Source organism: Poecilia mexicana, unplaced genomic scaffold (genome assembly GCF_051168715.1).
Source record: "Poecilia mexicana isolate PSO_F unplaced genomic scaffold, ASM5116871v1 scaffold_2, whole genome shotgun sequence".
Classification (NCBI taxonomy): Eukaryota; Metazoa; Chordata; class Actinopteri; order Cyprinodontiformes; family Poeciliidae; genus Poecilia; species Poecilia mexicana.
This window is the reverse complement of record NW_028263371.1, coordinates 39,824,655-39,836,250: the sequence shown is the minus strand read 5'-3', so window position 1 is coordinate 39,836,250 and position 11,596 is coordinate 39,824,655. Positions and strand designations below refer to the sequence as shown.

Here is an 11,596-nt window from a genome sequence, read left to right as displayed (position 1 = left end):
AACATATGTTATCATGTAATATTTTCAAGTAACTTGCTACAGTCGACGGTTCTCACAGGGACATCCTCATTTTGTAGTTGAAACTTTTATCCTCTGTCTCTTGCACCTATAAACCAATGAGCCTTTAGACTTACACATTCTAGATACGCATAATTGTTCACTGAATCTATGTGTGGGCCGCTGAGATAATAACGTTGCTCATCATCACGCCTCTAGAAAGTGATATCTTAATATGTCTCTGGCTCCAACACAGAGGATTTTTAGCTTCAATGATAAAAGGGAAAACACTGTTTAGATCAGCGCTGTAGAGGAGCTCTGTCTCTACTTTCGTAGCATTTTAATTACACTTCAGATAGTCTTTGTATATTCCAAGCACACACCAGATGGGTTTAATTAGGACCTATCACTCTTTCTTTAAAATCCACTTGCATGGTGATCACTTTCAAGAGCAAAGCCTTTCATACCTTATTACAAAGCATTGTGTGTTTGTTGTAGATGAGTTAGTAAGTGGAGGATCGCTGACCTGTAAAAAGCCTCTGGAAGGTATTGACGGGGTCAGATGAGAAGGTCTCACATAGGGAAAATAATTCAGAACAAGAAAGGAGAGGGAGGCCTGTGCACACTAGGAGTGCTGCAAGATCAAGGCTGTGTCTGGAAAAGAAAGGAAACTGGAGGGGTATCATTAGCAGGTCACTCGCTTAGTTTAACCTTCAAAATTCCCCGCACAGCTTCCTTATCAGCCTGACCTGAAACAGAGTGGCAGGACTGCGCCAGCAGCTCCGCAAACAACACGTGCTTCCTTGGTTTCACCAGTGCAAACCTTTAGCACAGCTTTCAAACGAAATACACTGTCTCAAGGGTATCCGAAATGGGACTAAAAGCTTTGGAAAAGAATGAAAATATGTTGCTAAAGACAAGCAATAAAAAAAGGATTTCAGTTTTTATTGCTTATGCTTTTTAAAATAATTTTCCTGAGATTTCACACCACATCCATTCTCTGCCACATTTTCTTTATAGAAAGGCGCGATTCAATAAGAACTCGTGTGAGACAGGATCTTCATGAAACATGAAAATGATTTGTTGCATGAAAACAAATGCAACAAATGGAAATCATTTGTTGGTTTGAGTAAGTTAATGGTTTTCTCTTTATTAAACATATTTTCATTCCCTACACACACTCATATCCATTAGATTAAGTACAATCTAATGAGATTTGATTAGTCTCTAGTGAGACTTGTCAAACATATTTTTGGAACTGTGGGAAAAAGGCAGAGTACCCAGAGAAAACCTGCACAAGCTGGGGCTGAGCCCAGGAACTTCTTGTTTCAAGGCAGCAGAACCAGCAGCAGCTTGGACATGACAAATCACAAACTAAAGTGCTCCAAACCAACAAAGTCTTTCTTTGTAAGTGGAAACTCAAAATAAATTTGCGCTGTTGTTTTGGAAAGAGGAGAGCAACATTTTTCTGCTCTTTTGCTGTAGTGTGCGTCAGTAACTGGATAATGTGTTTTTTCCTCTAAGTTTCAGCAACTGAACCGTGACCAGACTAAAGTTCAGTGTGCGTTTTCCGGGACAGCTGGAATAAACCTCAGAAAGTGATACTTATTTACTTTTTTTTTTTTTTCCTGAAGAGGCTTGATGCCTTTTGTGTTTATTTTGAACTTAATAACTCAGACTCAGTGGAAAATGTTTTTTCAAAACCACATTCCATCAACATTAATCCCTTAACATGTTACATGACTCATAATGAGTAAACACAATATTAGCCATACTAAAATTAGAAGTGCACTTTTTGACCAAAAAAGCACTGAAGCAAAATGTTTTTTTTTCCTGTTTTTATTATATAACAAAACACATGCTATACAATACAATGCAAAGGGAATGCTTGTTGTCTTACAAAAAACATGTTTGTGTCTCTGCTCTTTTCTTATCCTACATAAAATATTTGCAAAAGGCATACAAGTGTAACACAAAACCCACTACGACATCATATCAAAATAACACGGTGAATAAAATGTATCTCTCTATACTCTCAATGTTTAACACATAAACATTATCCCTTGGTGTCAAGCTTTTGGTTCATGTACAGATAAACAATCAAATCTGAATTAGTACGTTGATATTTACGCAATTTGATCTCAGACAGGCATATTGTAAAGCTGTTCACCGCAGCTGCAGACTCCATTACAGGACGCAAGCCGCTTATTAATGTCATTAGGTCATAAACTGTGAGCTGTCTGTGGCCTGTGTGCAGACAGAGAAGGATTATTTACACACGGACATGTGTAACTGCCACAACTTTCAATAATATAATTTACTGACATAACAAAGCATACTATATTATGTAATAAAGGAGTATTCAGTGACATCTGGAGCTTTTTATTCTTGCTTTATAAGATCAGTAGTCTCAGCAGAAGCCTACAGATAAAAGTGGAGAACGTTTATGTCCAAAAAAGCAGGAGAAAATAAAAAGAAATTTCAACATTTTTGAACAGAGGTTTTGTTAAGGGCTTATAAGGAGTTAATATATGAACTGGTGTTTTCATTTAGTATAAATCCAGACTGATGAGTTTCAGAAAATGGATCTAGAATGGGAGAGACTGAAACCAACGAGCACTTTCACCATCTTAAAATATCTTCAATATAAAAATGTCATTGTTGTTTATAAGTAGAAAATGCTATTTTAGAAACATTTGAACTATTTTTATGTCAATGTTGAGCTTTATGTGCAAAGACAGAGAGTAACAACCAAAAGGAAAAAAAAAAAATACCACACCTTCAAGCTAGGTTGATAGGCCAAGGTATGGTATGCTAACTTTAGCTAAGCTAGTAAGCTTAGCTAAAGCTTGCCTGCTTAGGAAGCTTTAGCTAATGCTTCATAGCCTCTGATGCTTCAGAAATGACGGTTCATAATCAAATTGCAGACAAGAGTGCTATAAATACTTAAGCAACAGCTACAAAAAAAATTGAAAAAAGTGAAAACGTTTTGGATTTGAAAAAGAAAATCCTGTTTCTGAAGGCTTCAGCTGACTAAAATGAGGTTGTAATTCACAATGTGGCAGCAGGACAAAAGCAATGGAGCCAGATAGCGGCTCAGCTGCAAATGATGAGGAAATGTTGTACAATATGAGAAATTGTGCGAAGAGTTTGCATTACGACAGAAAAGAGACAAACAATGTAAATGTACATAAATACACAAAAGTAGACTACAAAGATATTATTCTGCTGATAATATACATCACTCATTACACGCACACTAATTCACAGAGCATACACACATAATAAAAAAAATAATTTCAAACAATTTACACTCAATTTTGGTTTTTCATCTACAATGATTTGTAAATCAGCTGCTAGTATAAACTGCTTTAAGTGCTTTTTGATCAGTCTTCAAGTCTTTCAAGGTCTAAAGCAGATGTCTGTGAAAAGGATGCTCGATTGGTTTAGAGCAGATAAATCAAGCGGAGCACAAGTTCATATGTTGCTAGACTCACTGAGATCAGATCAGTGGCGGGTTTTCTACAGCTGAGTATTCAGTCTCCGACATGTTATTAGTCTCAATAAGACGTGCCAAGCCCGTTCGAGTTGAGTATTTGAAAATGAAGGCCTTCATGAGGTCGTAGCGGTAGTTTCGATTGATGAAGTTGTAGAGAATGGGGTTGAAACAGCAGTGGAGCAGGGACAGGCACTGAGTGAGGTGCAAGGCCACGAAGAGCACGTTCTCCAGGCCACAAGTCAGTGGCACCAGGCCCAGTTGTGACAGTGCGTCAACCAGCAGAGCAGCATGATAAGGCCCCCAGCAGGCCAGGAAAATCACAATGTAGGCCAGAATTACCCTGCGGCTCACACGGCGCTCCTGCTCCAAATGGGAAGACGATGATGATGACGATGAGGAGGAAGAAGAGCGGCTGAAAGCTCTGGCCAGCAGGGCGTAAAACACTGCAATGACTGGAAAGGGAAGAACAAAGCCCAGCAGGATGAAGCTGAGCTGCACTCCCACCATCCACTCCCTGTGGCTTTCCTCTGGATACTCCGGCCTGCACACCATGGTGTCGCTGTGCACCGACTTCACAGCACGCAGGAAGTAGGTTTCAGGAGAAGACGCCACCAAAGCCAGAAGCCACACCCCAAAACACGCAGCTCGACGGATCAACTTCCTGCGAGCGCCTCCTTCTTCTCTGGGCTGCGTCACGGTCAGGTAGCGGTCCACGCTCATGCAGGCCAGGAAGAAGATGCTGCCAAAGAGGTTCACAGAGAAGAGCAGGTGCGTCAGCTTGCATGCCACTTCGCCAAATGGCCAGTGGCCATGTTGGGCCAGGGAGCTCACCCACACAGGCAGAGTGATGCACACGCATAAATCTGCAACTGCTAGGTGAGCAATGTACATATGCGTCTCATGACGAGGCGTGGAGTCTCTTTGGGCACGGATGTTCACCCAGAGGACCAGACTGTTGGCAGCCAGTCCGATGACGAAGATAAAAGTGTAGAGGACGCACATGGAGTACAGCAGAGCAGTGCGGTTAAAAGCTGTGGTGCACACCATCACATCCACTCTTGATATGTTGCTGAAGCTGTCGGACACGTTCAGCTCTCCGAGGTTCTCCCAAAGCTCCTCCAGCTCAGTGGCGCTAAGGCTCATTTTGTGACACTGGGGTGGAAGACCACAGACTACTGGGAGGTAATGCACACCAGAAGTCCTACAGGGATGGGTTCTGTGAAGACATAAAAATAACTTAAGTTTTTACAAGCAGTTAGATGTCAGGAGAAACATCAAAGCATTGTCTGGTGACTGAGATCTGCAAGCTAAAATTGATCAGCCAGTTTGCCAGTCAAGTGAATGCTCCACCCAGGTCAGTCTTTGGTGTGAACACTGTTACTGAGGAACAAAGACTGAAAGATATACATTCAAAGAATGTATATTCTATGTATTCGCTCATGTGTCTGCAGTTCATTTAGGTTGCAGAAGTGTTAGAGAACAACACTTTTGTCAGATAACAGGAATGCGGTTATGTAGTACAGCAAAGTTGCACATTTTTTCCTTTTGAGCTTTCGACTTCTGCCTATTTTGGAACATGATGAAGTTGGAAACATTGCTTTTTGAAAATGTCAGTGTTAAGGCAAGCACAGGCAATACACACAAAATGTAAACCTTCTATGTGTTTTCTTTAAGTACAATTATTTAACGAGAAATATTACAAAACCTTGACCTGACAAAATTCCGATTGGTGCATTTGTACTTGGAGAGTTATTCAGCTGCAGAAACCATGTTTTGTTTAACAAGAGGTCTCACTGAGCTAGTAAAATATAAGATCGCAAAGAATCAAACCCTAATGTGGTTAAGTTGTTAAAACAGTGCTTTCATGAGTTCCTAACACCTTTCTGTTATCCTCTCATAAATGGTGGGGTGTTTCAATGATGGATGTGCACTCTGGGGGCAGCACAATAAATGTTTACATTAGCTCCACTGGCAGAGGGAGCCGAGTGGACATAAGGAAGCGGGACCGAGAAATCCAAACACGGTGTATTTCCGGAGCATTCTGGGCATTCCAAGATAAAGCACTGGTGAGGGTGGGAAATCCGATGCCTCTTTAAAAGAGGTTTTTAGCTTTGTTTTTTTTTTCCTTAGCATGCTTGTTTTTGTAAAACACATTGTATCCCATGTCTTTTCTCCGCTCATGAGGCAGGAAAAGAGAGGGCGAGAGATCAGCTGTCACCACCCAGTTGATCAAAGAAAAAGTTGCACATGGCTCCGAATACGTCATCTTGCAACATCTGAATCTAATAAAGCAGGAACGCAACATAAGATTTCAAACCTGGAGTAAATGTAAGCAAACGAAGCAGTCGGGCGGATAAAAGAAGTCGGCGTCTCCAGCCCTTTGGACACTGAGAGCCTCACCCCTGCCTGGCCCGCATTGGCAGCTTTTTTTCCCTGCAATGTCTCTCTCTGCTAACTGTCAGCCCACCACAGTGTGAGAGATCAGAGGTGAGGGGTGATGGATCAAAACCAGAACACGAGTGGCTTAACCCTGCCGTTTGCCCCTCGCTGACTCGTACGCCCACAGAGTGAATTGTGTGCAAAGATCAGCAGGGGGGTGCCTGACGGCTGCAAAATGCTTTGGCCGAGGTTAAAAAGAGGGTCACCGACCACTGGTTTGGGCACAGCACGCTACAGAGCAGTGAAATGTGACCGTGTCAGACATCTGTCTGTGGGGAGAGGCTAATGCTGCACACGTGATAATTGGCACAGAGTCACACAGGATGAGGAATGACGAAGTGTATGAAAAGAAGTTGAAAAAGGACACCTGGAACCTATAGAAAGAGCAGTTATTTGGGGATGGTCTGCCAACTTGTATTCACTCACTTTAGAAAACATGTGCCTTTTCAGTATTTATCAGATTACATACACGTGAAGCAAATCAGAAGAAACACATTTAGTTTTAACAGAGACGAGTTTGAAATCATCAGGGGGTGTTAATACCAAACATAGGGTTGTATTAACTGACTTCTGCTACCTTCCTTCTTCCTCCCAGTCTTCAGTGTCTGACATTTTTCATCTTTTCAATTGTACAATAGATTGTTACGAATTCATGTAAAAGTTGTTGTTTTTTTTTTTTACATGCTTGAAAAGGAATTCATGTCCAGTCGTTTCTGTTTCGAATTTTGTCATATACTGTATTTCGTCAACTATCTGATAGACCTACTCAAAGTACTCCATAAGTGTGAAAAAAAAAACTTACATGGCTTAAACAGTTTTATATGAATAAAAATCTGAAAAGTGTGGCACGCACTTATATTCAGCAGCCCTGAGGTAAAATAGTCACTCCTCTTTTGGAATGGGTTTCTACCATTCCTGCACATTTTTTTTTTTTTTTTTTTTTTTTTTTGTAGAATAGCACTTGCTTAGTTACATCCATGTCTCGTGTGTTTTCGGGCGATGAACACTGCTGCACGATATGATAAAAGCTTGAGTTATTGTTTCGCTATCAAAACCTGCTTTATACATTTCCACAACTTCACCCCTGGCCTGTCAGCTCTGTTACTCGGTCTTTATGATAGAGTTGTTCACTAAAGCTCTCTAACAAACCTCTGAGGCCTTTGCAGATTAACCGTATTTACACTGAGAGTGATTTACACACAGGATGACTCTATTTACTAAGTAGCTGGCTGCTGAAAGCAATTGACTGCACAGGATTTCCTTTAGGGGAATCAGAGAAAATAGGTGCTGAATACAAATGCATACCACATTTTTTTTTCTTTTTTTAGATTTGTTTGAAAAAAGAAAGGAAATAAAGAAAAAGAAAATCATGTGCCATTTGGCTACTACTTCATAATTCATAGGTCTATTAAACAAAATCTTAATAAAATACACTGAAGACAATATTTATAAAAAATCCAAGCTTTTAACTCTGCAATTGTGTTATTATGGCAGTTGTCTGGGTACATTTCTGTATTTCACGCATAACCCCTCGCATAAATATGCCCGTATCAACAGAAGTTCTTACTGATTGCAAGACTTTTAACTTATTCCTTTGAGATAACTCTGATTGAACGCATATCTGATGCCCTTCTCTTAAATCATCTCGATAAGATAGGAGATATTCGCTTAAATTGTGAGCGGTAGAGCCGCGACAATCCCACGCAACTCGAACTCCTGTAATTATATGGAAAATACCTTTAAGGTGCCAGGTCGCCCCACGGGCTTCAAGCGAATTAACCTCCTGACACCCGCAACATCAGATAACAAACAGACTGCACACAAAGTCTCCCTCTTCCCCACTGTATGTTTACCTCTCCTTTTCTCCACGTTTTTAACCCGCTCTGCGGTCACAAAGAAGGGCCGAACGTCATTTGTTTCACAATACGCCAAATCGTTTCATGTGCAAATGCTGGTAGAGGTGAATAGCGCAGGTGCAGCGTTTTCGTCAGACGCCGCTCCTGTCAGTCCCGATCGACAGGCTCCCGGATAAAATCTCTGGCCTCTTTGCACGGGACCCGGTGTTTCCGCGTAGATAACCGGTGAGGTGTCACTGGGTGCGTTATTACGCATGAACTCCTAATGGAACGAGCGATCCCAGCCTGCTGGTGCTCACAGCGGATGCATACAGTGTCACTGTAGTCATTGTTGATTTGGATCAGGCTGTCAACAAACCTTTATCAGATTTGAAGCCAAAGTCTCACTCAAGACCCGAGGCAAACAAATGGCGCAAACACGCAAACGAGCGACAGAAATTGCAACCGACACTTTTTTTTTTTTTTTGTTCAGCAGAAAGGTGTTAGAAAAGTTGCCGTGATTCCTTGAATGAGCGAAGTATTTATAGAAAAGCAAGCAGAGGAAAGTCGCAGCATCTCCGTTAAAAAGTTTCGCTTCTTCTTCCCCGAACGCTTACCTGATTTTCTTTTTTTGTTGTTTTTTCAGTCTTCTCCTTTCTTAATCGCAGTCTTTCGTCTGTGGATCAGATTTGTTTGAGATTACTTCGGGTGTTTCAAAGAAACCTCCACTCTGCAGCGAGAGAGAGAGAAAGAAAAAAAAACTTCGCGTGTGCCTCACTCCTTCTGCAGCAAATGTGATCCACTCCCTCGACCTGCACTTGCTGATAAAAAAAAAAAAGCTACGCCTCCTAAGGCTGGTCCCAGCAGTGCTGCGTACTGATATGGCATCACCTCCGGCATTCAAAACATCACGCAGGCCAGCCAGTGTCGGCCAACTGAGAGAGAAAAAGAAAAAGAAGGCAAAAAAACAGAAACGAGCATTTCTGCCTGTTTTTTCCCCAGAGCCTTCCAGTGAAACAGTAAAGAGTGTAAAAGCGTCTGTGCGCTATTTCAGCGTTATCAGCTTATTACAATGTAATCGAAAGTAAATTTATTTCAGTCATTCAAATCAAAAAGTGAAACTTGTTTGAATTCATTGCATGCAGAGAGTTATATTTAACATTTTATTGGTGTCATTTTGTTATTACAGTAGCTTAGAACTTACAAAAACACTCACACTTTTAGAAAACTAGAATACTACATATCAATTTTAAAAAAAATGTTGATAGTTGTCCAGATGCTGGTTTAATTTTCCAGCTGGACTTGGCACATGCACTGCCAAAAGAACCGTAACTCTGTGAGTCACCATGACAAAGATAAATGTGAGACAGCAGAGCTAACACTGCAGATGAGCTGGAGAACTCAATTAAACAACTTAAAGCTGCTTAGACGGTGCATCTAAGCTGAGTCACAGTCTGATCTTCACGTTGGTGCAGTTCATTTCAATTCACAGGACCTCTGCCTGTTTTCTGCCGTGCTAAGAAAGCTCACATTGCTGTAAATACAGCCTTCAGCTCGCCTGTATTGCATAGTCAGGGTAAGAAGCTTCAAAGGTCCCCGGTTCAGGAATGGCTTAACACAAGGAATGCGACAGTTGTAGCCCATATCCTGGACAAGTAGCCCAAGTCAATGTGTGGTGGTTCTTGAAACACTGCAACCCATGTTTTCACTAAACTTTTGAATGGGGTTTAATCTTCCTTGTGCATCTTACTCTACTCCAGTTTGTTCATCCACTTAACTTTCCCGTAAACAGTTTGGACAAAGCACTCTGCAACAGCCAGCTCTTTTTGGAACAATCCGTTTATTGCTCACCCTCCTTGTGGAAGGAGTCAACGTCGACAACAAGTTTTATCAACTGAAAAAAAAGCCCGCAAACAACAACGGGGGCAAATACATGCGATACACTTTTCCACAATGACTAGTCAGGGGCAGTGATTTCTGCCCCGCCCCAATTTGCCTAGATATGAAACCGAAGTTTCAGTGAACCACAACGATCGCCTTCTGCATCCACCCAAAACCAACAAATGGGTTTAACCCGACACCCACTTCCACAGAGGTAACTGACAACACAGAGAGAGAATATTAACCTGCCATGGTAGAAAACATTACTCTGCCATGGTGGTTTGGTGTAACATGTTAAATATGTTTTCAGAAAAAGACATTAAACATCAGTCTTTGACTGTACAATGTTTTTCACTTAGCGATGGACTGACTGAAATAAATGACATTTCTAATAATATTGAATGAGTCTGTAGTTACTGCAGAACCACTGAACTTAACCACACTAGTGCTGCGTTGCTGTGAGTCAACATAAAGCCAGTGACACCAAAGAGTAATGTGTTTGTATTTGTGAATGAATTTATCTTTTAAATATTTCAGTGGTGATTATGTATTCTGTAGCTAAAGGAGTTTTCCAGCACAGTGCAATACTGTGCATTGGGTGAGAAGCGTTGTAGCAACAATGTGTTGCATTCAAATATCAACTGAGCTACGTTTAGGCCCAGCTAGTCTGACCCATTGCAGATTTAAATTTGACATTTTAATTCAATCAAGAAGTTAGTTTCTGATCATAAAAAATTGTTAGAGGGGTGACTGCATGATTAAAAACATTTAGCTGTTCTTATCTGTTTCAACTTATATTAAAAATGATATCTAAACCTTTCTTATAGTTGCTGACCACCTTCTTTACATGTTTCCATGGGAAGTTTTATTATTTTGGGTGGTTAGCTCCAAGTCTTTGAGGTTAGAATGGTCCCCTGCCATCATCGTAATCTAATCAAGTATAATTTTGGACTTAACTAAAAGTTCCTGTGAAAAGGAAGGAGGGTTGCTGCTGAAGTGTCTAAAAGAAGCATTTTGTGATTTAGTGTCAAACTTCCTTCTTTTCTCCTGCTCACAGCTATTTTTCAGAATACACAGGAGTGTTGAAAAGAAAAGCCATTACACTTGATAGACACTCTATTAAGGTGGGCAGGACGCAATAATAGACTATTCATCTGTTCAGGTACTGATTGTCAACCTGAATGCTCAAGAGACAATAGAGGATTCCATTGAAAATCATGTCATTCTCCACATTACTCTCTGCTGAACCACTTCTCCAGACCAATTACTAAACCTTTGTGAAGCTTTGTGGAATGAAATGAGAACTAGCCTTCAGAGCTTCACTGACTCCAACAACATTAGATACATTCGAGCAGATGAAAGCTGCGATCAAGCTGGGTTTTCACGGCTTTATGCATGTGACAACAGGGTGTGGGGAAAAGAGGAACATCTGTCCCCAGCTTTTCCCTCCAAATTGCATGTCCTTAAAATCAGACATCTAAAAATCTCTTGTTTGTCCAAAAGCCTCTTTTAGCATTGAAAGTAGAAATATTTTGATGTGAATAAAAATGTAGGTCCCTGGAAGGTGTAGTGATCGCCCTGCATAACTGTGTCTTTCAATATCACAGCACAACAGGCTCAACAGATAGAATATAACAACAAAGCGTGTGTATAAAAAAAAGTCTCACTTAAAAATAGGCCTTGTGTCTGGCTCATTTTTGCTTAAAACGTGTTTGTTTTTCACTCACTAAAGTGACACAGTGGGTAGAGTAACCCAATATTGTCTTGTTGGTTTCACACAGGTTTTCCTATTTTCTCACTCCACAGTCAAATGGTAATGACATCTATCGACTTCCAGTCGATAGGTGGTCAGCTCCATATATATGTATAAAATGATATCTAAATCTTTGTAGGTGGTCAGCACCTATATATATATATATATATATATATATATATATATATATAT

The 11,596-nt window shown here is 40.7% G+C and overlaps 1 protein-coding gene across 1 annotated transcript; it reads right to left on the bottom strand.

Annotated features, from left to right (window-relative positions):
* Window positions 1–1,602: 1,602 nt before the first annotated feature.
* ackr3a (atypical chemokine receptor 3a) lies at window positions 1,603–8,720 on the bottom strand. The gene is made up of 2 exons (XM_014990468.2): window positions 8,388–8,720; window positions 1,603–4,712 (listed from the first exon to the last, which is right to left on the bottom strand). Exon 2 carries the CDS (start codon window positions 4,637–4,639, stop codon window positions 3,500–3,502), a length of 1,140 nt encoding a protein of 379 aa, XP_014845954.1. The 5' UTR covers window positions 4,640–4,712; window positions 8,388–8,720; the 3' UTR covers window positions 1,603–3,499.
* Between the last annotated feature and the right edge of the window lie 2,876 nt (window positions 8,721–11,596).

What these genes read in the sequence shown, in the direction of transcription:
- ackr3a (XM_014990468.2), bottom strand. Translation starts at nt 4,639, where the DNA reads ATGAGCCTTAGCGCCACTGAGCTGGAGGAGCTTTGGGAGAACCTCGGA.